We start from the raw sequence: 27047 nt of genomic DNA, 5'->3' as shown, positions 1-27047 counted from the left end.
CACATCATGGCACAGGATTACATGTACCATCCATCACTTGCTGACTGGGTTGTTTTCTCTTTGCACACTTGTATGGAAATGTAACTACAAAACATTCTTCTGAGCTGTTCACTTATGTGCAAATATAGCTTTAAATGACTTCTCTAGGAAAGAATCCTCACTATTTTATACAAATTGTCTTGCATGTTTATTACACAGAATCATGATCCAAAAAGAAGGGGATCCATCCCATGCCTGTTCATAACTCTGTTACACATTATGAGCTGAACATACTCCAGGCCCCCTCATATGATGAATGATACCTACTTCACTTCCAGCCTGCTCCCATGTGCTTATTTATTTATGGGGGCCTCAGTGCTGATGGATACGCTCCCAGTTCCTCCATGAGACAGAGCACATCACAGGCACTGGGCTTGCAATGGGCAGTTTGGAGAGGGAGCAGCCAAAGCTGAAACTCTGCTCCCGGCCTCACCACTGTGCAGCAACACCCCAGGACTGCTCCAAAACAGCTGCACTTCCCACTGACATTGTTCCCTACAGCTGGTAGTTTCTCCACCACATTTAAAGCCCTTTTTCCTGCCCCTTGACTAGGAGCAGAGCACCAGGCTGGACTCAAGAGCCATGCAGGTGCATGGATGCCCACCCGCCCACTCCAGGAATGCTGTGCCTGGGAGGTACCCACGGGATGTCTCCTGCTGTATTTAGCTTGGCTGGCTCAGCCAGCCCATTCCATTGTCTGCACAGCCTCGGGGAGAGTGGAAGGAAACGATGTACTGCCCAGCCAAGCAAAACACGGGGAGGTCAAAAGCTGCTGCACAGCTTCTTGGAGATGACACATGCTCCTGAGGCAGGTCCACTTGTCTCCTGGCACGGGAGCATCCTGCAGAGCCCTGCACTAACACCACAGCTCCCAGCCCTGGCTCTGCACACACCACCTCCCTCCCAGGGATGAGGTTCTGTAACCTGGGTGGGAGGAAGCTGCTGGGGTGGGTAGGCCCCGTGCAGAGCACAGCCCCCATTCCCCTGCGCCATGGTACATACGGTTTCAGAAACAATCCAGTGTTCATTACCTTGTCAAATTAAGAAATTGAAAGCTGTCAAAGTGTAGCAAAGATTGGAGGTGGCTTTTATAGCAAACCGTGGAATCTCCCACTGTTTGTCTAATCTAATTTCCTCATCCTCGTTGTCCTAAGAGAATCATTACAAGACAGAGAGATGAAGACAGGAAAAATTTCCAGCTGAAGGCACCTCCCCCTTCCATGTGTGTGTGCAGATGAGAGGGTTTATGTAAGCTGTGTGGGATCAATAATTTCCCTCTGTCAGGTTTATGTTTTAAGACAACTCTTAGCTTTCATCCCTTCTGGTTAATCTGCCATGGAAAGAATATAAAAATAAAAATATTCTTTTGTCTGGCGGCAAACACTCCTGTCTTCCAGCACTGGCATTACGAAGGAAGTGCTAGAGAGAGCAACATGTGGCACATCTCAAGCCCCTTCAGCTGAGATAAAGCCTTAGAGGAACCAGCTGCTGTGACAGCAGAGGGTGAACAAGCTGTCCAACAACAGCAGCAAATCCAAATAAATTAATAGTCAACACTGTCTCTGCTGGGGAAGGAAAGGTTAAAACCATGTCAGCAACTGGTTGGGGACAGGCTTTTGAGGCAAAGCTGCCGTTCCTTGCCTGCTAATTGTTATGTTTTCCAAAGATATTATCAAATAAGTTGTGTTCAACAAACTGCTATTTAATTACTAGAGTAAAATCCTGTTAATTAGCCAGCCCCAGAAGACATCCCTTCATCCCTGTTAAGTGAAATTCCCAACTAATCCCTCCAGCAGCCATTGTGTTGCAGCCTGGAGAGCAGTTAGTGATGGCCACAAAGGTGAGGGGAGCAGCAGAGCTCGGTCCCCACCTGCTGCCAGTGGCCGTCTTCAGCCCTGGGAAGGTGCAGACCAGAACAAGTCTAACACTCAAAAGTAAAAAACTGTTCATTCCTCCTACCAATCCATGGCTCTCCTGCCTGGCTCCAGTTGCTCAGGTGGCTTCAACCACAGCCTGGTCAGCATCTCCTCTTCCCCTGTGCTCCCTTGTGCTGCATCCCCTTCCTTCCTCCACGCCTGTGCCCATGCAAGAGGCTGGCAGTGCCCCTTCAGCTCCACAGCACCCTCCACCTACCACCCTGCAGCACCCAAGCTTTCCCCAGCAGGATGCAGTGAGCACTTTTACAAGGTGCTACAAACACAGCCAGAACTCTCCTCTTAGCTCTCATCTCACCTGCCTTCTCAGGTGTATCAAGGATATGAAGTTTCCACAAAAGCCACAAAACAGCCTGGATAAAAGTGACAAGTGCTCCAGTTACAGAAGAAGGTTCAGCCTTTCTGGATAGTGCCCGAAGGCATCATTCCAGTGTGGAAGGGATCAGCCAGGGCTTGTTCCCACCCCAAGAGACAAGGAGGTTTCTTTCATTTCATTCTTTCATTTCATTCAGTCTGGAGTTTCTTTGCAGTCTGTCACTATGAAAGTAAAATGTTTTAATTTTACATTGAAATGCCAGCAGAAATTAATTTTGATAGGAAGTTGTAGGCACTTCTCTGATACCCATTTAAACAATTTAGAAGATTTTGAAGTACTAGAGGGCTCATTTAATCAAATTCAATAAAACAAATCTCCAGGTGAAAATAATTAATATTTAAAAGAGTATAAAAATTAACTGTTGAACATGATTTGGTATAAATACATCCCTACAGATGTAGGAATGAAAGGACAGTTCAAAAATTCTACTTAGTCTTAAAATCAATGGTTGCAAAATTCCAATATGCAATTTGTCGTGTTCCTATGAACTTGCACTACCCAGTTTGATCAAGCCCAGTCCTGGATTGTGGCATAAGAGACTCTGAATTTTAGTTGAGAAGATATCCATCAACCCTTATTCTAAGTAATACTAACAACAACTATCAGAATTAAGGCATATGGAAAAAAAAAAATAGAACCCCTGATTTTATAGACTAGTAACTTAGAAGAATGAAAAATTTACAACAATTTTAAATATGGACCTTGATAGTCAGCCTGTAGCTACCCCACCCTACAGCTAGAATGATGTCTCTAAGTCTTTACCCAATGTTGAAGCAGAGAGGTTTTTAATTTTAAAGAGGCATACAAGGCAACAACATAAAAATATCTGCCTGCAGTTGGATGAATAAAGTAATACCTTAAACTGGAAAGCTCCAGTGACATCACCAGATCAGCCCCTTCTGCCAGCAGCTCCAGCTCTACCGGAATCAACATCCATCCTGAAAACAAACCTGGGGAAGAAAGAAGAGGCTGTGGCTTGTTTCCAAAAGTAAAAGGAAGCAGAGGGAGAGGTGCATGATTAATTCTCCATTAGTATTCCACTTACATTTCCTCCAAAGACAGGGAAATATTTCAAGTGAAAAATCTTGCTCATCAAGCAGTTGAAAACATTTCTCCTCACTGTGTTCTAGCCCTCACTTCTCTGAAGTCACTTTTCCCCTCCATCACACAGGCCTGGAGGCTGTCCAGGTACATCCCTGCAAGTATCCACTGGTACTTTACACTTCTTCACTGAAAAAAAAAATTAATCTAAGAAAAAAACAGCTTTTAAAAGAGTAAGTTTTAATATAAAATACACAGGTTTGAAGAAGCAGGACCAGTAACATTTCATCCCAGAAAGCAATTACAGAAGCAAGACACTTGGATTTTAGAAAATGTGTTTAATTAATAATGCTCATTAACTACACAGTTTTAATCCATAAATACAGGTTAAAGTTGTAAGTACAAGATAAAGTTGTAAAGAAAAAATCTCAAATGTGTGATACTTATTTTTAAATTTATTTGATTTTTATGGCTGCCTCTTAATATACTAAAGATGTGGAAATCAGTGCAACTTAAAGAGCAACCAGACAAAAACCTCTAAAGGATGAAGGAGTGCTCAGCAGAGGGTATGTTCATCTCTACCTTGCACCTTCTTGTAAGAGGAACCACATCAATCTTTGGTAATGTATTAAAACACCTCAAAGAGTTAATAGAGACAGACATTTAAAGGTTAGCACTGTTTATATTCCTATTCAAGCTGCAACACAAATTTTTTTTCTGTATTTTTTGTTTATTTTAAAAAGGACACTTAGGAAGTTTTGAGGGCTTGGAACTACAGACAATGGGATCTCTTCCTTTGCACTGAAGTCAGCAGCAATTCTGACACTGTCCTAGTGGGTGTAGACATGGGCCTGATGTACTTAAGGAAGTGGGAGGAATGGATCCAGTTTGTACAATTCATTAGAAATTACTCATGACACTTCTTCATGGATGTACAGAAAGATAGCATATGAGAGCATACAATATAAAACCACAAATACTCCATCACCCTTAAATAAGAGGTGTTGAGTTTTCAGGGTTTCCTACTGAGAAATTTCTGATTCTAACCTGAACAAGGGCTTTTCTGAAATCAATACAATTAAAAGACATTAACATCATCCTACACAAGATTAGTCCCAATATAAATGTGTTCTCTTTAATTGCTCATTTAAGGTACCTTTTTCTATTTACATTTACAGTATGTGTTGTTGTCAGTGCAAGACTAGATTACACTGAACATCAGAATAAATGCAGTGCAATTCCTTTCTCTCTTGGGACAAAACCAGTAAGTAAATTTTAACGCGATAGGAATGTTTCAAAGTGACAATTGAAAACACATTTCCCCAAGCCAGGATTCCTGTATGTGCAGCACATCTTGGAAAAGCAGAATAGCATCTCTGCATGTTTGCTTTTCACTAAGTACAGCACAGAAGAAAAAGCCAACTATCTCAAAGAAATGGAAACAAATATAATCAGGGTGAGCAAACAAGTAGCCAAAATATATTTTTAGAGAGACAACTAAGAACTAAAAACACCAGCTCAACATGAAGCAATTAATCACGTATTTAGTGGTCAAGGCAACTGTTCAGGTTTTTTTTTCATTTTCAGTAGCAATAGGCCAGTGTTAAATATCAGCAACTCAAAAGGGCCAACCCCATGTAGCACTTCTGCAGGGCTTCCACCATCCTCCTCTTTGTCCAGACCAGCTCAAAACACCAAATAACAACAAATGATCTTGGCATACAATGCATTCAATGCTTTCCACATCAGCCTTCAAAAGCACGATGCTCTCTGTGGGCTAGGAAAGAAAGAAGGGGGAAAAAAGGAATAGAAGAACATGTAAACTCTGTCAAGGAGTTGAAAAGATTAAAAAAAGAGAAGATAAAAATGTATAAATCAGTCAAGGGAGAACACAATGTGCCAACGAGGGATCTTTCAGAATAAACTGTTTGATAATATATTTATAGGGAGCCTAAAATATGACATCCCTTAAAATCCTGATTGCAAATTGTTCCTCTCAATTAATACTTAAATTGGACAGTATGTAGCCTTGAGAGTTACAAAGAGATTTGTTTAATTTGTTTTGTGAATCGGCACATTAAACACAAAACAAAACAGACTGTACAATGAAATTTTAAATATCTTTTGAATGATAGCTAACTTCTACATTGAAGGGACATAATTTAATGCAATGTCAGATGCTACGTTCTTAAGTGATTAATGATGAATGAGGTAGGATATTTCCATAGACATACCCTATCACAATCTTGTTTTTCTAATGAAGATAGAAATGAACAGTACAAAATACTTACATTTATAAAAGATCACTTTAAAAGATGTGTGTGGAAGAAGTTTATGAATCTTTTCTAAAACTTTTGCTTCACTTGCTGAAGAGGAATTCATGTTCCAGACTTGCACAACATCTTCACGGTCACGAACACTGACACTAACCCCTATTACTTCATCATCTGCACAGAAGGGGAAGAACCATCAAGGAATACTTTAAAAGTGAGACATGTCTAATTTGCTACTTATGTATTATGAAACAGTGCCCAAAAGCTGGAAAAAAAATAAAGATGTGAAAAAAGGAGCAATCTCCAGTGAGGAAAATACCAATGTTGAAACCAGACAAACTAGTTACCAGAAAGAAGTTATTGGAAATATTACCTCATGTTTTTTTTTTATGAAGTGCCATAGGATTATTCAACTTTGCTATTAGCACTCTTAGACTTGATTAGAATGGAATCACAAGACTCCCTCCAGAAAGGTCAGCAATATGAACTACTAAAGACAACTTACCCACAGTGATGTCTACAAGCAGAAATGGGAGGATGAGAGTGAAACAACTAAAACCCCAGGAAAAGTACCTGGTGGAGATCAGACACCAACTTTCCCAGACTTTGCTCTCTTTTTCCTTTACATTTTGTCAAGGCAGCAACAGGAAAAAAGAGAAAATAAAATTAATGAATTAATAAAGCCCCAGCCAGGCTGCTGCTGCTGCCAGTGCTGGTAACTCAGTGCTACACTGAAGAAGCCCTTTCTGGTGTGAAGTTCTCAGGATGCAGCTTTGTGGAGAGCCATGCCACAGCTGGGAGCAGTGGCTGCTCCAGCTGTGAACTCCATGGCACAGCTGCTCTGTGCATCCCAAGGAAAGGGTCATTAACAATACACACAAAGGTGGTGTCAGAAGCACAAGGCCAAGGGCAAGAGCCACCTCTGTGGACAGCAGAATATCATATATTTGCTTAAAGTGACCCCAAGACAACCCTAGCAGTATATAAAGGGTGTGAGAGACCATTTAAAAGGTTATTTCTGAACTGCTCTGTAAACCTGAGAAAGGCCATTCTTGTTAATGGAATGATAGCCAGTGAAAGACAATTCTTAACAGGATATTCACTGTCACTGTAACAGCCACTTTTATCAAAACACTCACGCTTAGAAGAGAAGCAAATATGGTGAAAAGAATGATGGAGAAATGTCTCAATCATTACCTGCTGCACAACAATCTGTAAACTGCTCTCCAATAGTTGCTAGCAGTAGCTCTTTCCAAACTGCAGCCTAAGGAGGCAGAAAAATATTACATTCACATTATTATTTCTTAAATTGAAAGTTAGGCTTGCTAGCTCAGTTTTGCGTGTCTTCTCTTTCTGAGGTTGTCTAGAAAAAAATAAGTATTTTTTGTAAGTGCATGCTGTGTTACATAATTAATTGTTGGGTCTGTACAAGATGTTTCATCTGAGCCAAGGAGATGCTGTGCCCACGTTTGATGAAGAATGAAGCCAAAAAAAAAAAATAAGAAACAGAAAATGCTATTTACAAGGCACTGAAAGCTGGCTGAAGTTCACCTTCAAGCAAACCTTTCAGAAGTGACTGAGGCCATGTGGTGCACAGTTTGAGAGATCAAAAGTATCTTCATGTCAAAAAGGGGCTGTCATTCAGCCTCTGAAAAACAAGGCCTCTGGGGTCCCTAAATTCACTGCCCAGTAATTCAGGCTCTCCAAACCACTTGTCACTTCTGACAATCTTCACACCTTGGATTATAGGAGGAAAAAGACAATTTCAATTTCAGTCTTTTGTGACCACTTGGGACTGTGGGGAAGGAAAGCTGCAGCTCACATACAAGGAAAAAGCCCACAGGCAAAAATCAATTAACTTTTGGCTGAAATTCTGAGTACCATCTTTCAGCATTTAATGCCTTCTGCAAGGCTGTCACATTTTTCTGACACTTCACTTTTTCTGTTTAAAGGTCTGATCCAGAGCACACTTACACACATAAACACCATGTGTGAAGAGGTCAAATCTCCTTTCTGTGACAGTTCACAGAAGTTATTCACATGCATTTGATTAGAGAGGCAAAGAGAAACACAGTTATTTCATTCGAGCTCAATATGCCAGAATAGACTTCATCTTTCACAATTTTAAATGAAAAAAAAAATATAATTTAACATAGATTATCAGGAAAAGGCCTTTCTATTTTTCTTTGCCCATAAGCAAACAGTCTTAAGAACAAAGGTGATTATAAATTACCAAGTTTCTAAATTGAAACACTGTAGCTTTCATTTTTTTTATAATTCATTGCCAAATGTAATCTAAAGCAAGAGATATGTAATTATTGAAAAATAAACTTCTGCTCTTTGACTTTAAAAGGTTATGGAAGTTAAAGTAGTATTTGGTTGTTGTGTTGGGTGATGTAAGAAGTAAAAACCTTTACAACAGCTTTATCAAACAGAGTTTAAAGAAACTCCCTTACTAAACAAGGTCTGAGTAAAGAGTCAGTGTTACATACCGTACTTTCTTTAGGGACCTTCATTTTCCATATACCTCCTTTGGCATTGCTTCCTTCTTCCCTGTTATGGGAAATAGATCAGTGAAAATACACATTCAAATCCACATCTAGATAACTCTATGTTTGTGGTTTAATTTTCCCAGAAAAATCCCATCTGAAATGCAATTACTAACTCCAGAGGCAGCATGACTCTGACTTCTGACATCAGAGATAATTCTTTCATTGTTCATATGAAGTGTATCTCTCAACACCTAATCCTTTTCCTAAGTTTTGTGTGTTGTATTTTCCCTGACTACAGACCATCTTTGAAGTGGCTGCACACTGTATGGGAACAAGCCACAAAACAATTTTACATTTTACTATGGTAACCTTTAATTTTGGAAAACCTCTGGCATATTTTCACAGAAGCAGCTTTTTACTCTTCCGTTTATTCCGTTTAATAAAAGGACACGAGCACACTTCATTTCAGTTTTGTGACAGCTAGAAATTAATTGCCCTTATTAAAAAAAGACTGGAGCTGCCACGGGTCAGGGCAGATGTAAGCATTAAACTGCCTTGTAATGACAAAGGCACAGTGCACTAACCTGTGAGCTTCTCAAGTTTATTCTGTCACAATTCTTTTTCTAGGACTTTAAATTAGGGCTTCTAGTTTTCTGATAAAACTCTGTAAAGGCCAAATTAAAGGAATGACCTAAAAATTCATTGTTGGAATATCTGTACCCAGTGTGATACCTATAGAGATTCCTCAGGATCAATGGTCTCCCACCAATCCTGACAGATGCTGGGGAAAAGAGGGGGAAACTTTGGGAGGACTTCTTCAAAAATTTGCATCCTCAATTCTTACTTCAGGATTTCTCTTTCTTTCTAAAAGAAAAAAATATAAAATGCTGAAATTGGCCAATACACTGTAATGGTAATCTGAGAAAAGCTTCTTGGCAGTAATTATTGAAAAGTTAGCAAATTACTGATTATGAGATCAATCTCTTGCAATCCCTTTCCTAAAATGCAAAATTACTTTGATAGGCTAAAAAAAAAGTGTTTAATTTTCAAAAATTATCTTTGCATTTTACACCTCTAGTAGTCGCTTAACAAATGAAAACTAAAAATATTTTTAAAAAATCAAACCCCTAAATGCTCTCATTCATCCTTACAAAGATAGGAAGGCCTGGACACGATGGCCCAGTTGATTTATACAGATAACAATGTTTTTTCATACCCACTTTAGCTATCCTGATGAGTCACAGTATTTTCAGAAAAGTAAGACAGACTTTCAGATGCATTTCACTTTAGAAAATTTACATTTCCAGTAGATTAGGACAGAAATCTTCTGTAGTAAGTCACCACAAAGTTAGACAACTATGATTAAGTTAAAGAACACTAATGCAATCACAATCTACGTAAATGATGCCAAAAAGATCAAAACTCTTCAGAAAATGCTGAGGTTCTCTGAGATGCAACAGAACTGCAGCAGGAAGAAGGGATGCAAAGTTTGACTTCTGAAAGGAAAACACCAATTATTTATACTTTATTCCATTACTATCCTACAATCAAGTAGGAATTTGCTGCAATTAATCAACTCATAAAGTCTTAAATTACTTTTGATCCAAGGTGCACAGCCATGTACAGGCATATGAAGTGTGGACTTCACCTGCACTTTTGCACACGTGAAAAAGGAGTGAAGGACCATCAGTTGTTTGCATCATTATTTCACCAGCTTCAGTTGAAAGAAAATAATGTGCAAGCTAAAACAATTTCAAATAGAAGTAACTTATTCGGTGTACTCCTAAACTGAAATTCAGTCATATTCTAATTTCTCAGCTTCTATTTCATAATCTAGTTTTGTACACTCACATTCAGAGGTGGACAATGAAATTACAGTCTGTGTTTTTAATAAAGACTCTTTGGTACAAGTCACTTTTAAACTGAACAAGAACATCGGGGTATTTCTTTCATTGGTCTCTTGAGTTCAGGTGTTTGCAGCCAACAGAAACAAGACCCTCCTGTCCCACACCTTTCACTCCTTCACGTTATTCCACTGCCTATTCCCAGAAATGTCTGGTGACAGCACACGTACCAAAGTGGGCGCCTTTCTCCCCTCATTAAATGGTAGCTACATCTCAGAGGCAAGTTTGTCACGGGAGGAATGTTGTTGTAGACACTCCAGAAATCCTTGAAAAGGAAAAATAATAGTTGCATTAACACAAGAGAGTGTTTAATGCAGATTTATTTCCTTGCTAATTTCCTCTGAACCAATTACACACATCCTTCTCCTGGAGAACGAGCACCTTCTATGTTATAATAAAATGCTCTGAAAGGAATTTCTTACAGAATCATTTCTACTTTTATTTTTTTTTAGATTCCAATCCTGCATACATGAAGGTGGAAAAAAGGGAAGCAGTCCAAATGTGGATTATCCTTTTGAATACAGAGGGGAAAAAAAATCATCAAAACCAGAGTTAAACTGGCTATGTCAGAACAAATCAGTACATAAATCTTCCATAGCATATTAAAAAGATATATTTATATTAAATATCCACCTTGCTTCACTTATGACTAGCCTAAGTGTCATTTTGCTTATCCTGAGTTACAAAAACACCACAAACAATAATGCTGGTGAACTAAATGTCTAACCAGCAACCAATTAGTTTGCCTGAGTGAAAGGTTTCAACCAGATGCAAAGAACCTGAGATGCAGATGTTAATACAGGAGTGGGGGAGAAATTCAAAGATTCTCGTTACCAGGAACCATTGGATTACTTCCCAATGTTTCTGCTGGTAAAAGCAGAAGCTGTCAGGGAGGTTTAGGGTGGATAAAAAGGCACCCAAAAGCAGTAGTGAGCAACAGGGAGGGATGATTGAAAATACTCCAATCTCTTCTCTCTTTATCCAACAGCTGGGAATAGAAAGGATTTTTAGAGACTTAAATTGCACCAGCATGTGGTGATGCAATATTAATCATTAGTGCAACTCATTAAGTATTATCTAGATATAATATGTAAGTATTATCTAATACATTAAGTAATATCTAATACTTAATCACTAGTACAACTTTAGAAACAAGGATTGCAACATTATGTGATAAAATTTTGTGGCCCTTGGCAACTCTGCCTAACAGCCATTACCTCTACCCAGCCACAAGAAGAAATTGAAGACTACTAAAATATAAAAACCTGGTATGAAATACCCATTTTGACTATGATCTTACTCTTAAATGCTTGTGTGCCCAAACCCTAAAGCTACTTGCAGAAGTAGCAGAGGTACACTGGCTGTGTAAACATTTGAGAGCTCTTTTTGTCCTGAACTAGGGATGTGGTTTGGAAGGTTTTGTGTTTGGAAATCTCATGCCATGTACGAAGTTGTGCAGACCTTCATGAGAAAGCCTTATTTAAAACTTCAGTAGATTGCTACAGGTGTGCTTCTCAAAGAGAAGGGTCTGGCATTACCCTAAAATTTCAGCGATTTAGTTAAATAGTCAGCTTAGCATTAAGGTGAGACAAATACCACTGTGCTACACACTCCATGCTAACAAAAATACAATTTTACTTGCAAGAGATACCCACTGCTAGGCAATGGCAGATGACAAAGGCATGCAGAATTTCTCACTGCTGCAAGTATTACACAGTTTAAGAGTCCTTTAATTCACTTTGCTAGAATTTGTTTTTACATACATACTCAAGGAGAGAAACTCCACCCAAAAAGAATTCCACATGCTGCAATTTTTAGTCTTTGTGCAATTAATTTCTGCATTAGAAAAAGGAGAAAAGGCTGGAAAGATATTTAAAGTACATCAAATATTCAATGTACTAGGAACTCAGGAAGGGTTAAGAATCCACATGCCCAATCCAATCTGCCTCCTCCTTTCCCCATCCAGAAAGACAAATGAAATTCAAACATTGACTCAGTAACACAAACACACAACACCAATAACACTCACGTTTCACAGCTCAGGTAAGCAAAGCCACAGGTGTGACTCATCCTAGGAGGAAAAATGAAACTTGAGGTGTGAAGTGACATTAATAACATGTGGCAGCTCCTGTAGCAGAGCCAGGCGCCTTACCTGCACTGTTTGTACTGTATATATCTTCTTCAAATTTAATGCACATTCAGCTGCTGTTGTACCAGGACGTGACCTTGAAGACAAAGCACTGATTAATTAAAATATTTATTTTATCAAGGAGGGAGAGAAGGGAGATGGAGAGGGAATGCAAATCTCATGAGTGTGAAGTTGAAACGTTTGCATGCAACTCCAAATTATCACGAATCATTTCAAGATAGGAGTTAAAGTTCTTTTATACTTGCGAATAAATTAATATTTGCCAGGTAATTCGTAAAACTAAACAGAAGTATCAGGAGTTTTAGCCAAGCAGCACAGTGCTGCCCTCACACCATCAAAGCCCTGCTGTTCACAGGCTACCAGAAGTGGACCGCATGATCGCACCCCGGAATTATTTTCAAACGCATTTGAAAAGAATGCATTTGAATTGAAAAGTACACCCCAGCCGCCGTTTTTAGCATTTGAAGGCGCTGCCGGTGCTTCGCGCTCCGAAAAGCAGCTCACCCGCGCACCTTGCGCCGCGGGGCCCTCAGAGCGCGCCGCTAGGTGGCGCAGGCGCACAGCCGGCGGGCAGGCGGGCCCGGCCCGGCCGCCCCTTCCCTCAGCCCCGCGCCGCCCTCAGCCGCGGTCACAGCGCCTCGCTACCCCCGCAGGGTGGGACACGCACGGGGCTGAGGAGAAACACGAGTCCCACAGGTCAGGCTGTGGCGCCCAACGCACCCAGGGAACCTCCGTGACTTCCACTGCCGAGACTGATGCCTTCAAGCCGCATTTCCCACCAGCGCGCCCTGTAAGCCAAGACATCCTGGGGCTGGTCTCGCTGCCAGACACCCTGGTACACCAGGCGTGGTTCAGCTTCTGTAGCTCACCCTCACGCTGGCCATCACCAGCCCCCACCTGGAGCTGCTTCCCTCCCTCAAGGGCCTTCAGGGGAAGCCATAAGAGGAGTGGTTGAGGTCACTTGGTGTGTTCGGCCTGGAGGAGACTGAAGGGAGATTTTGTTGCAGTTCCTCAGGAGGGGAAGCAAAGGGGCAGGCACTGACCTCTGTGGTGACCACTGACAGGACGCAGGGGAATGGCTGGAGCTGTGCCAGGGGAGGTTTAGGGTGAATATCAGAAAAAGGTTCTTCCTCCAGAGGGTGGTGAGGCACTGGACAGGCTCTCCAGGGAATGGTCACAGTCCTGTGGCTGCCAGAGTTCCAGGAGCACTTGGACAATGTTCTCAAGCACAGCCCCTTGGGGATGGTCCTGTGCAGGGCCAGGAGTTGGACTCAATGATCCTCATGGGTCCCTTCCAACTCAGGATATTCTCTGATTCTTTAGGCACACACAGCACCAGCTGCATCCCATCATCTGAAAGGTCTTTTCCAACCTAAATGGTTCTATTTATAACCTTTTCCATGACTCTTCAGTGCATGACACATGGGTTGGTGCATCCACTCCCCCAGAAATCCCTGTGTTCCTGTCACTACACTAACATCCTAACACCCACCTTACAATTCCCAGGCACAATTTTGGGGGAATGAGGTCAAAATTGCTAAGGCACATTCAATTTCTTAGAACTAGAAACATTTTTCTTTCCCTTCAGAAGCTGAAATAGGATTTCTAAAGAAAAATGAAGATCAAAGACAAAAGCAACCTCCCATTGTGTCTCAGAAGAGGAAACAAAAATGTGTAAAATTACTAAATCTGGAAACAGAAGGGTTTAAGGAAACAGAAGAAAACGCAGCTGTTGCTCAGGTACCAGCTGAAGAAAGGATAAAAGCAAACCAGATCTCAGCATCCTCCCTGATACATCTGATCAGCATGAAATATGTCCAGGGAAACACTGAAGCTGCTCTCAGTTGTTACAGATATAATTGAAGCTCTGGGCAAACCCTAGATATTCATGTAAAGGAAGAAATTTAATATGCAAAACTACTGAAACAGCATCACATCTTCAAAAGTCTAATAATAGCTCTAAGGTTTTTTCAAGGCTTCTATTAAAATAAGCTGCTTTAAAAATACATACAAAACCAGCAGAAAAATACCTCCCAACTTTTTCAGTATAAAGCAGGCAAATTAACATCTGCTTTACTACTTGCCTGTTAATTACCGAAACTAAGAACACATTTCCATGGTGGAACTGGCAGGAAACAAACAAAAAAATCAACAAGAAATCACCATGGCACAGCTTGAAGTCCAGTGGCTCATGAACTACGAGAGCTCCCATGAAAAAACTGATAACTTAAAACCAGCAACAAAAAAAAAATCTGTCATCAACGTGATAAAAGGAATTATCATAGTAAAGTTTGGAGGTCTGGGGTTTTTCGCATGTATGTTTTGGCATTTTATACACTCAGCATTAAAGAGCAAAAAGAGAAATTCAGAGTATTTTACAGAAACAGAGCCAGTTAGATTGCTTTTGAAACCACACAAAAAAAAGGTAGTAAGTTCAAGCAGACTTTAAAACTTATCAAGTGGTTTATTTGTCAGTAGAGAGCAGTGGATTCACAATCAATTACCCCTTGTTCTTTTCTTGCTAACCATACTAGCACCTCCCTACTAATGCTTTGTTCCAAGTAGAATGGAACAGAAACAGGCAAAACCTGAGATAAATTTTGCCTCTTTTTGCCTCACCCCACTGCCCAAGAAATTACTTCTCTTCTGGACTATTTCTGCCACTGGAGGCTTAGCAGTCACCAAGGCATCTGGCATTACATATGCTGTACAACAGATACTATCATCACTTGATAGTCTTGTGCTGATACTGCCACTGAGTTGCTTCAATAGTAAGGTCTACTCAAATAAAAGATTAAAACTATTCTCTAGCTAAAGCCTTCAAAGGTTACCTAGATCATCAAGGTGGCCATTTAGCAAATTTAATGCCATTTAAAAGAGCAGCTAAGACAGGTAGACAGAATATACCACTCCAAGGTTATAAAATGGTTCATTTTGATAGTTGCAAATAATGTTTTCCAGAGAAACTGTGATGAGCTGGCAGAAAGCACCAACCAACCAGAAAATTACCTATTTAAAAAGTTATGGTGAGTGACCATTTATTCCTAGTAACCTGCCTGGTAAGTGCTCCAGACCCACCAGATGACAGTGTAATTTCAGCCTTTCATTCAACTCTGGAAAGTGTAAGTCACTTATGGATATGAGCATGAACACCCAAATGTTTTTATCTGAAAAACAAACAATCAAGCAAAACCAAAATCCTACTAAAATCCTATAATTGAGAAAATGATGATGCATCAATTTAAAAGTTCAGGATCGTTTGCTCCAGAATTTACACCTGCACTAATTTGGTTTAATGCATGAGTATAAGGCAGGGACAGTATTTTAAACAGACAGAAGTAAAAAGCCTTGAATTTCCTGCAAAATTCCAGACTGCTGACAAATCTGAGCTGTATTGTTTCTGTTTCACCCAGAAACTCAGCAGATCCACACAGATTACCACTCAGGAGTTCTGTGCCTTGAAACCCATGAAATTGTGATTTATTTTCTTTTTAGTTGAGTACGCATTTTAAGTTAAGTTTAAATTAAGTTAGCAGAAATGACAGATTATTTTCAAGTGAAAGAATCTGTAGAAATTCCTATTTCTGTAATTCTCCAGCAAAAACTTGCACTTTAAGGTAGGAGTAGTGAGTTGTGTACTTTACTAAAAACCTCAGTACATGTACTACAAAACAAGACCCTGCAAATATTGACCCTCGAAATGAAGCCATTACAGGATTCTTCTCATTCAGATAATACTGCCATCAACAACACAATCAATCCAATATGCCCTACTGACCTGTCAGTTATTGCCATGGTGAACAACTCATTTCCAAGAACTCAACAGGCCCTGCCAATCCCCATGAGCACAGGAACAGGAAGGAGCAGGCACCAGCCTGGCACTGACAGATCCTCTGGGGGTGGAAATAGTTCTGTCACCACTTCACCTACAATTATGCATCTGGGTTTCCCATGGAGAGTCTGCACATAAAACATTTCTGTGGTTCTCCTGGTCTGCCTGTTTCTGCCTGTTTCAGTAGCCCTGTGATGCCATTGCATCTTCAGAACCTTTATAGGAGAAAATTTAGTGCAGTATCAAGACTGACTGAGTTGCCTAATCAGGCCAGACCCACTGTACAGCATCTCGTGGTGAATCACACAAGAACGTGGAAAGAGGAATAATCTCCACAGAATGAATCCTAATGCCAGCTTTCTTTGCTACTCCTTCATTATTCCAGCACAAATAAAGAACAAAGGATACAAAGATAAATTCCATTGTTTTATCCATGAATAAACCTGCAGGTGGTTGCACTTATGTTAATTTCTGATGCTGAACTGTAGCTTTTCTGTTATTCTGCAAAGAATTAAGTATAGAAGTTGTTTCATATGTGCTCACACTGGCCTTTGTTTCCCAGTGGGAATTTCATCACAGCTTTAGTGGAAGCTTTAAAAGCTGCCAAGCAGTTTTGAAAATACCCTTGTAAGTGCTTAGCCACAACTGCTTTTGGTATAAATAAGCAAAATATTTACTCACAAAGCATAAAGTCAAAAACATGCTGTGGCAACTAAATAAATCTGGTAATCCATTATGAATACAAAGACTGATTTCAAGCCATCAAAGCCTGTCAAAATGCACTTACTGGATTGAACATTCTTATAATATTAACCATCATTTTTTATTGTAAGCCACCTACTCATAAGCTGTAATAGATGAAATAGATGATCCTAGATAAATAAATTTTGCTATCGGAAAGAAGGGAAATTATTAAGTTTCGTTTCAAGTATCTGCTGTGTTCAGTTAGGAAGATTAACACATTATTAAAATGGTTCAGTTATCAAAATGTATCTACTCAGCTTTATATAGAATTCATCTACAACATACAGAGAGAAAAATCAGCACATAAGGACAATACCTTATGTAAGAATATTTTGTCTTTCCTGGAGCAGACAAATAACACTGCTTATTTGACAATGTTTATAGGCACATACTTCCCCTCACAAAGATACAGAAGAGTTAAGCTATCCTTGCAAGAGAATTAAGATTATCTAAAGGGCATTGTTCAAAGTCAGGCGAGAAAACAGGGCAAGCAGGCCATGATCCTGCAAAATGATGGGAAACTGGGAGGAGACACAGCCAGGACAGCTGACCCCAGCTGAGCCAAGGGATATTCCAGACCCTCTGACATTGTGCTCAGTTAAAATGGGGGAAGGAGGAGGAAGGAGGGATGTTTGGAGTGATGGTGTTTGTCTTCCCAAGTCACATGGGATGGAGCCCTGCTCTCCTGGAGGTGGCTGAACACCTGCCTGCCCATGAGAAGCAGTGCATTAATTCCTTGTTCTGCTTTGCCTGCGTGTGCAGCTTTTGCTTTCCCTATTAAACTGTCATTATCTCAGCCTATGACTTTTCCAGCTTCTACCCTTCCAGTTCTCTCCCCGATCCCGCTGGTGGGGGAGTGAGGGAGCATCTGTGTGGTGCTTGGGTTTTGTCTGGGGTTAAACCACACTATGTGATACCCAGGCTCAGTGACAGTTGGGATTTGCAAAGTTTATTAAGTAGGATATTTGCATCATGTCCACATGTACATCAAAAAGTATAACCACCTTCCCAGCTTTGTATTTATACAAATATCACACCCAGATCAACAGCCCCAAATCCCATTAAGGGATGGTTTCAAGGGATGCATAAGGTGGCTTGTTATCCACGACAGCCCAGTCTTTGATGGTCAGGTCACTTGACTGTTCCTTTTGTGCAATTCTGGTGTTGAATGTGCTACACAATATAGTGACCAGATTGGTAGTGTTCATATTTTGTTATAATCAATGATGCATATTGACACTTCATTCTGAAAAATAACTGAAAGACTATACAATGTAGAAAACCTAAGAAGGCAACTTTTCCTTTCAGAGCCAGAAGCCACTATAAGTAGAACCAGAGTCTTCCTGAGATAAGCACAAGTGTAAAGAGCTACCAGCATGAATCAGCTTCCCAAGGTGGCACCAAAAGCCCCTGCAAGCCTTGCTGAAATTCCCCCTGCTCCCTCACATCACTGCAGGCAAGAATCCTACCAATGAGACATGTGGGTACGAGCTTGGAAATCTGTAGAATGGACAAAATAAAGGGCAAATGTAAACTCATGTTTTCCAAACTTCTAGCACTTGACATAGGAATATTTTAAAAAGGAAATCTCATTTGTCTTAAGAGTAAAACACCTGCCAGCTTCTCTGCACCATTTTTTGGAACTGCTGACCTGCAAGCATTTCAAGATCACAGACAGGATCCTTTTTGTCAAACTGGTGAATAATATTCCCCCAAAGCTTTCATTATGCTCATTTTCCTAAGGCATTTACAGGGTGAGATAGCAGAGAGCACTATCAGATGGTTGCTATTTCAGACACGGATACCAAGAAAGGCTTAGCACTAACGGGAAATGCAGATGCCCTGTGACATGCGTGGGATGATGGCAACGAACCAGGACCTGGCCACAGGATGCCAGCCTCCAGATGTTCAGCCTGTGCCAAGGCATTCACAGAAACAAGTGCTGATGTAGATAAAACAAAAGCATTTACTTCTAAAGCAGGGGATGGATCCAGTGCTGCTACGATAAAAGCAAGGCCATGAACCCCAAGGGTAGCACATCACTAGTTGCTACAGAAAGTACCACTTAGCTGATGGATATTTATTTTAACAGCATGACTTAATGAAAAGATATGTTTTAGAGATCTTAAAATTGTATGTCATGGATCTCTCTCACAGTAATTTAATATAAAGAGATAACTATGTATTCATCTCAACATCTATTTATCCTTAAGCATCACTTCTTCCTGCTTTTTTCTGCAAGTACGGGGTAAAATGTAGCAGCAGTCAAAAATCAATACCAGCTCCTGAGGAAACAGCACTGCTCCACGCTAGGTACTACTGAAGTCAGTTTTAAAAGTGCCCACAGATATATTCTACAGAAAGTCCAGCTGATACAAGCCCAAGACTCCATCAAATCCCTGTGGATGTACAAATAAATGTCCCAGCCTCTTCTGTGGGGCTCTGCAGAGAGATGTGAACTTCCACAGACAGTAAATCAGGATCACAGTTCCATTTCTTGTGTGCTTTTTAATGCCTTAAATGATTTTTGAGTGTAGAAAACACGTCTTGTTTGCTGTCATTCTTGTTTCCTGTCATTATTCTATCCCTGTTACTGGTAAACAAAACACAATTTTATGTATTTATGGTCCCACTTTTTTTTCTTATATATACACTCTTGGATTTTTAAGTTAAGAAACAACAGTACTAATTAAATTTATTTACCTGTGATCTAAAAAGTAAAAGAAAAAAATCTATTGAATAAATTAATTTTAAGAGTGTAAAGCATTGTGGAAGACTTAAGAAAAAAAAATGAAAATACTCAGGAACTCAAAATGGATTTTAACTGCTGACCCTGATTATAAAAAATAGACCTGCTTATCTCCACATGGCTTATGTAAACAAACAGACCTGGTTGGTGATTTGATTAAACATCAGTTCAAATGATGCTTTTTAAAAACAAAGAAGCAGAAATTCAACTTAGATCCCGAACCTGACCATAACTGCGTCACAACTGCAAAAGGAATAATCAGAAATAATTGCTGGGTTTATTTATTAGATTTGATTTACTGGACTTGTTTTCAACAGTTCCTTGTTATTTCTCTGTCACAAGTTGGAAAGTTACCAGAAAAATAACTAAAGAGGAGAATTTTACCAATAGCATGGGGCAGTATATTCAGTGGCAGAAAAGCTGATAAACTTGCCTTCTGGAGTGGAGGGAGAGGAGAAATACACCCAAAAAATTGAGAAAAGGAAGCTGTAGATTAAATAACGAGATGCTAGAAAATACATGCTAGGAAAACAACATCAAATGCTGGTAAGAAACTTTCAGTTTTGACTTTGGCACTTCTTCCCTATGCCTCGCTGTGTGCACCACAGGGATGAGCTCCCTTGGAAGCCTCTTTCCACGGCATTAGCTGCTCAAACTTCAAGCAAATGAGATGTAATAAGAACCTGCAGGTAATTAATAAATTTAGCTAATCCTTCAAAACGTATCTCTTCGGATTTTAAGAACTGATCACCTGCGGGAGACAAACCTGATATTAAAAGAGTTGTAAGATTCGGCATGTCACGGTGGGTGGGACCGGCTCCATCTGGGGCAGCAGGGCACAAACACAGCAGCACAGTGCGACCTTTACTCTTCTATTCCCGGGGCTGGCGAGCGTCATCTCTAAAATTTAGAGCTCAAACCTGCACCGACGGTGCCTGGACCAATGTGTGTCCGCTGAACTACAGAACCGAAAGCGTTTCCAGACCAGTTTCACCACGCGGAACCGCTCCCGACCCCCTCGATGGGGACAGGCACCGGGACAATCCCTCGCACCAGCACGTTTCCCATTCGCAGCCCAGCATTAACTTCCCGCATCCAGTCTTTGGATAATCCCAGAGGTGCGCATCCCTTCCTAGACGGATTTGGGGGGCTTCCCCAGCTCCACTCACTTGTCCAGCCAGAAGGTCCACGGCGAGTGCAGCGGCAGCCCCGGCGCGTCCCGCCCGGGGGGGCTGAGCGCCATCTCCGCGGGCGGGCGGGGGGGCGAGGGGCGGGACGGGGCGCGGGGAGGGGACAAGGGACGCTGCGAGGAGGGGGGCAGCGGGACTCGGGCTTGGACGAGACACAGGGGAGGGACAGAGAGACGGGGACGAGGTGCGATGCGAAGGACAGACAGACAGGGAAAGGGCAGGGTGATGACAGAGATGGGCCAAGGGACCATTGGAGAGCACGGGTGGCTCCACAAAGGGGCACAGGCGCTCGCTCCATCCCGTTACTGCCTCTCCTGCGGGGCACAGCTGGAGGGAATCGCTGATCTTCTTCCTGAGACCTTTACAACAACCCACGGCCACGAGGGGCACACGGGGTACCCGGTGCCTCCCCCCTGCACGGCGGCGCTGCTGGCAGCCCCTTCTCTGCACGTACGCAGGTCACACCGCAGACCTGACAAGTCTCTGGGGCTGCCTCTTTGAGCAAAATAACCTTCGTACTCAGTTTGGCTTGGCAATGCTGACCAAAACACTAAATCTCTCTAGAGCTCCCACTTTTAGGACACAAAACCCTTGCACGTTCACACACGCTGCTGGCAGCCCCTTCTCTGCACATCCACAGGTCACACCACAGACCCGGCGTGTCTCTGGGGCTGCCTTACTGCACAAAATAACCCTTGTGCTCAGTTTGGCTTGGCAATGCTGACCAAAACACTAAATCTTTCTAAAAACCCAGGTTTTAAGACAAAACATTTTCTCCATTCACACAATGAAGGGATGGCTACTGTGCAGACTGACCACGGATGGAGGCAGTGCAACAATTAACCTTTCCAGACTTGGGGGATAATAATTTCTCTGCTTTCCCATCTTCTCTACAGCCCTTTGGCTTTACAGGGAGATGTTCCTCACAATCGAACATGGGCATGTGCAAAACCCCTCACATTATTTTTAGAATAGTACTTTTTAAATTAAGATTCTCCCCATTGGGACTGTGCACAGTAGTAAAGTTAAACACCCACATAAACGATAACAGGATCAAAGACCATGAATCACATAGATTTCTTTGCAGGCACATTTAGTAGGATGAATAATTTTATATATACTTCATCCTAAAAGAAAAATCAATAAAGACACACTCCTTTAAAGAAATAAAAATCTAACAGTAAGAAAGGGCAGAGTTTACCCATAAAAAGCAGTCTGCACAGTGACAATGAAGAAACACAAAAAGTTAATGATTATGTGTACAGATGGAAAATGCAAACTGCCAGTCCAAATTAAATAAGATCTGCAAAACCAGTTGCACCATCTCTTGCAATTTAATTTATTCATCTCTAAATAGAAGGCAAGCTAATGACCATTTGGGAGAGCTTGGAATCTAAAAGTTCATTGGTTTGCCCACTCTGAGTGTTTTTTCTCTATTTTAATGATGAGCCCACCAAAAATGTTAATCCTGAAAAAAGCCCTACAAATAAATGGCTGTATCTAGGCACAGATTTTCTTAGAAGAGCTGGAGAAGACAGGAGGAGAGGAGGAGAGTGCTAATTTCTTATGACCCAAAAGGGCCACATCTTGCCTCTGTGACTGCCAGTGTCACTCTCCACCCCTAACACATTTTTGGTGTCCTCTGCTGAGGTTGCCAACACAGTATAAATTTTGGATATGCAGTAGCATCACTGTGGAAATACAGCCAACCCCACCAGACTGTATTACAAAAACTAACTTTGAATCCAGCACCTGCCTCTGATAGAACCCCACACTTCAGTGAAAAGCTCCAGATTCCATTAAGAGGGAGCTGCTCATCAATTAAAACATTACAGCTGATGCTGAAAACAAATCATTCTGTTATAAACAACCTGGGCTGCAAGGAACACTATAGAAATAAACCCCCTGCACCTCTGAGACAGAGTGAGAGCCAGGAGACACAGCCTGTATCATTATTCCAAATGCGACATGCAAAGCCTCCATTTATTCCTTATTTACGTCGGTAAATACCAGGTTTCACAGTGGCACAAGGAACGTTGTGGGAATCTCAACTAACAGTAAATTAATTTAGTTGTGGAGGAAGGGCAATCACAGGATGCACCAAATTAATGCATCCTTTGCCTATAGAGACTTCTAAGAAGTCGTGACATAGAGGAAAAAAAGAGTCTCCTGAGATGAATCTCAGAAGGAAAAATGATCACAAGCACAGCATCCTGATTCTGCTCAGCTACCTCATGCTGCCAGCACACCTTGAGCGAAATCATTTCAGAGATTAAAAATCCCAGGAAGTTATTACTGCTTTCAGAGAGGTATTTATAGGACTTGAATTAAAAATGTATTTTATCGGTGTTTGCTACATATTTGGAAGGTTTCTTTTCAAGGAAACCCTGGTGATGCCTCCTCTGCTCTTGTACCTTCTCAAGCAGCTTTACCAGAAGCAGACCGTGTTATGGTGCAGAGATGAGCTGCTTAAAGCTCACCACCACAGAAGAGATTCACGGCTCCATTCCTCACACCTCCTCCCAGCCACATCTTCCTTCCCCTTGCAGGGCTCACCAGGTAAGTTGCTAATGTTCTGCTAAGGCCTTACAAAGCAGGACTGTGGGGCAGAGCAGGAGTCGGCTGGTCGATTAGCTCAGCTCATTTCCAATGGCTAACAGCTGAAATTTTCCCAGGTAACAACTGGGGAGAAAAAAACCCTAACAAACTGGAGTGGGGAATACTGCTCTGCCTCCTAGTATGTGCTCCTAGCACTGCTTGTCTGCACCCAGTTTCAGACACATTCTTGCCATACAAAGGCCCAAACTGTCCCATGGGGGCAAATTAGAGCTGAAGAAGGCACATTATAGCCAGAAGAAACAATAAATACTTCATACCCCTTTCCGTGGTTTTATTTAAGATTTAAATCCCTACCCTTATAATCCTTGCTGATCCCAAAATCTTGACAGCAATGGGTACATTACATGTGCTTGAAACATTATTTGCCTGTTCCAGTAGATTTTGCTGTAGTCCCTGCTCCCAGCTGGGGCAGGAAATCCCCCTGCTACAATACAATGGTGTTTTGAGGGGGCAGAATGCCTCTTAAAACCATCAGGACCTTCCTTTCCCCTGCTGACAGTTGTGCACCATCACTGTGGCAACTGCAATGCCTGCATACATAAGAAATATTAGGCAAGCATTAGGCTTATTTTAGCTATATTCTAATAGTGTAGCACCTGGAAGGGAGGAAGGGAACAAGCACCATATGAGCAGTCACAGAGCATTTCCACCCTGGAAGTTTTCCACAGCTGTCTGAAGCGACAGGTACTGCACCTCAAAAAACATCTAAGAGATCACCTGGGTTTGTTCAGTGCTGCTGACAAAAGAAAAAGAATGGTGTGCAACCTTAGCTAGACCTCTGTCCAGCTGAAGATCCTCTTTTTCACTCTGGGACAGAGCTGGTTGGAACATAAACCATCCTGGACTTGAAGGATGGCTGGAGCACAAGCCTTGGCTGCTGTGCCCAGCTGCTGCTGCTGCTGCCTCACAGCCTGAACCAACAGCCATGAAATGTAATTTCTCTACCAAATGCTGGTGTCACGATCACTTGCTCTTGAAACACTGCCTGGGACTTCAGAAGCATATTAAGTAACACAGGAGCTGCTCCTGAGAGGTTCCCAGGAAGATAAACTGATCATCTGAAAGCCGAAGCAGAGGTGAGGATGAAGGGATTTTAGTTGATATTTGCTTCCAGAGGCTTAAATAAATGTTTTTTAAACCCTAAAACACAATATTAAAGTGTTGAATCCCAATGCTTTTGGCAAAAGCTCCCTCATCTAGGAATGATTTCATATCAGCCAAGCTGTTAAGCAGAGGTTGTCATGGAAACAAGTTTTATTCAAATGATATGGCCAGAGATATACTGTATTTAGTGAGTTCTTCATTTGCTGCATATTGGGAACATGTCAGAACTAAATGATATTGCATAACTTTGTTTTCTTAACAACAACCTGGCTCACTGCCCCTGGTTTTCTGACAGGCTTGTGTCCAGTCCTGCTGGGGACAGAAGGTTTTCCACACAGTACCTGCTCCACAGAGGAGGCTCCTCAAGCAGCTGGTCCCTGCAAGCTCCCAGAGAAGTCTTCCTTCAAATACACGAACCTGCCCAAGTCAAACAAGCAGAGCAACCTTTCCTCAGCTTCTATAACTGACATGACCATTTGGACATTACTAGTCCAAAAAGAAGTGCAGTTCAACCAGATCCTTTCCTCCCTTAATAAAAAAGTTCCTTCAGATGCATTTTGAAAATCTAAAATCTATAAAAGTAAAGCCAGTTCATGTGGTGGTGGGCATCTCATAAGTGTCCTTGTAAACACAGGAATCCTATTAACTTACTCTTGGTGACTGATGACAGAGCAAATCTCAGAAAGGACATGTGCACACTAAATTTGTACCTCTGCTTTTTTAGCTGTGAAGCCATTAAAAAGTACAGGAACTTTGTCCACATCCTAGGAGTAAATGCATTTTTTTAATATATCCAAAATTAAATGGAATCGTTCTTGCTCAAGTTATGAACTAAAATCAAGTCAGCTTTGGCCAGGACACTGTGTAGAAACTTTATCCTGAGGAGTGAAAACAAAAATTAAATACAGAATTGGCTCCAAAATCACTCTCATGGAAACCACTGTGCAGACTTTATAGAGTAGCATCCAAAGGAAGGTGGTTTAACATCTCCCAAGGGACCAAGATTCCTGATTGCCCAACAGAAGCTGAGCATTAACAAAAAGGTAAACAAAAGTAAAACCTTACCCTTGAAGTTGTTACATAACTGAACATTCTGTAAAATGCTTCATGGGAAGGAGATGGCACCTCCTGTGAAAATGGAACAGGAACTTCCTAACTTCTGGGGAAGGTGATCCTAGATTTCTCCAGGCTTTCTAATTACAGTTAATAAAGGAAAAAATGGGTCCAATAGTTCTTTTGGTACATTAAAAGCAAATCACAGGATGAAGTTCTGCCAGATATAAGCATGAAGAAGGCAGTACCTACCTCAAGGTAGTGTACAAGTTGGAAAGACACCCGTCTTTTCAGGATCCTTGATGCATTCCAGAATCACAGCTCTCTCTGGTTACCACCACTTGTGAAGGAAGGCTGAGCCTCATCCAAAACCTTTTACAGTTAAATAAGGGCATAGATTGACTTCACCATGCTTTAGATTACATCTTTATTTCTTTACCTAGCCATCTTTGGGGAGCTGAACTGGCTTAACCCAGCATTCAATCCATGCAACAGGTATTAAGAGACTGGAATTTCTTACTTAGCTTTGGATACTGGGCTTCTGCTTTTGTCCTTCCCTGTTCCCCACACTTGGAAAGCACTGGGGCTCTCTGAGGTGCTAAAGAGATGCCCATCAAAGGTGAGGTCAGGAGCATAAATGCAAGAAACCTGACAGGTCTCAAAGTTACATGTTGGAAACAAACTCCAAACATCTTGCTTTCCCCGATTTTCCAGTAAAATATCTGCAGTGTTTCACTTAGATATTGCTTCCCCAAACATGAGGATTCCAAAACAGCACCATCCTCAATGCTATTCTGTGTCATAATGTTATTGGCACCACATCTGGCACTGGCTTTGATGTGGAACATGAGCTTAAATACTGATCTTTTTTTTACAGGCTCCCCAGTGTACAGCTGAAGGAAACAATGTGCAAGAGTCACATCCTACACACTGCACAAATCATGTTAGCCTGGACTGCAGAATGAGTCTGGGATGGAAACCCCCCACTGCTATGGATATTATAAAAAATAAGTACATTCTAATAGATAAAAATTACAAGACATAGTATTTTTATACGAGCTCGCTGACCTATGCAGGGTCATTCCATTTCCTGCATCACGCCAGAGCATTTGGTACCTGTCCAAACCAGCAAAGCGAAGGCCCCCTCTGGAAATAAACCACTAGAGGGAGACTGACTTCAGCAATGGAACACCCACAGGGAGAGAATCCTGCACATCCATTTAAAAAACCAACAAGATTTGGGTCAAAACTGCTCTTTGTGTTTCTTCTTCACACATAAAAGTGGCTGAAATTAAAGGGTCAAGTTTGGCTTCATCAAGGTACATTGAGGGAGCATCATGTAAATGGGATCAGGCCGTCACGTGCTCTTCTACTGTTTGTAAGAGAGGTTAGGCCAATTCTATTAAAAAAAAAAAAAAAAAAAAGAAAAAAACAACACCAAAAAATAACCCAGCCACTGAAAATACTAATAGCTGTATCCTAGCAACATCACGGATTCCATGTGGACTTTGTTCTGGAGTCTACAGTCCTATTTCATCAAAATTATTG

The 27047-nt window shown here is 41.3% G+C and overlaps 1 protein-coding gene and 2 long non-coding RNA genes across 7 annotated transcripts; 2 read left to right on the top strand and 1 right to left on the bottom strand.

The window, feature by feature from the left end:
• Positions 1 to 3719: 3719 nt before the first annotated feature.
• On the bottom strand, positions 3720 to 20785 carry EIF4E3 (eukaryotic translation initiation factor 4E family member 3). Of its 5 annotated transcripts, XM_053954080.1 has the most exons (8): positions 20300 to 20385; positions 12212 to 12284; positions 12089 to 12130; positions 10230 to 10324; positions 8156 to 8216; positions 6861 to 6927; positions 5682 to 5837; positions 3720 to 5167 (listed from the first exon to the last, which is right to left on the bottom strand). In XM_053954080.1, exons 4-8 carry the CDS (start codon positions 10253 to 10255, stop codon positions 5136 to 5138), a joined length of 342 nt encoding a protein of 113 aa, XP_053810055.1. In that variant the 5' UTR covers positions 10256 to 10324; positions 12089 to 12130; positions 12212 to 12284; positions 20300 to 20385; the 3' UTR covers positions 3720 to 5135. The 5 variants fall into 5 exon arrangements, with proteins under 5 accessions (XP_053810055.1, XP_053810051.1, XP_053810053.1 ...); XM_053954076.1 differs by lacking the exons at positions 12089 to 12130; positions 20300 to 20385 and adding an exon at positions 20703 to 20785; XM_053954078.1 differs by lacking the exon at positions 12089 to 12130.
• On the top strand, positions 12799 to 16508 carry LOC128794321 (uncharacterized). The gene is made up of 2 exons (XR_008433052.1): positions 12799 to 12998; positions 13797 to 16508. It is a non-coding gene; the product is annotated as an uncharacterized LOC128794321 (long non-coding RNA).
• Positions 20562 to 25208, top strand: LOC128794320 (uncharacterized). The gene is made up of 3 exons (XR_008433051.1): positions 20562 to 20651; positions 23150 to 23282; positions 24742 to 25208. It is a non-coding gene; the product is annotated as an uncharacterized LOC128794320 (long non-coding RNA).
• The last annotated feature ends 1839 nt before the right edge of the window (positions 25209 to 27047 follow it).

Source organism: Vidua chalybeata, chromosome 12, assembly GCF_026979565.1.
Source record: "Vidua chalybeata isolate OUT-0048 chromosome 12, bVidCha1 merged haplotype, whole genome shotgun sequence".
Taxonomy (NCBI): domain Eukaryota; kingdom Metazoa; phylum Chordata; class Aves; order Passeriformes; family Viduidae; genus Vidua; species Vidua chalybeata.
The sequence above is the reverse complement of the archived record's forward strand: the minus strand, read 5'-3'. Positions and strand labels throughout refer to the sequence as shown.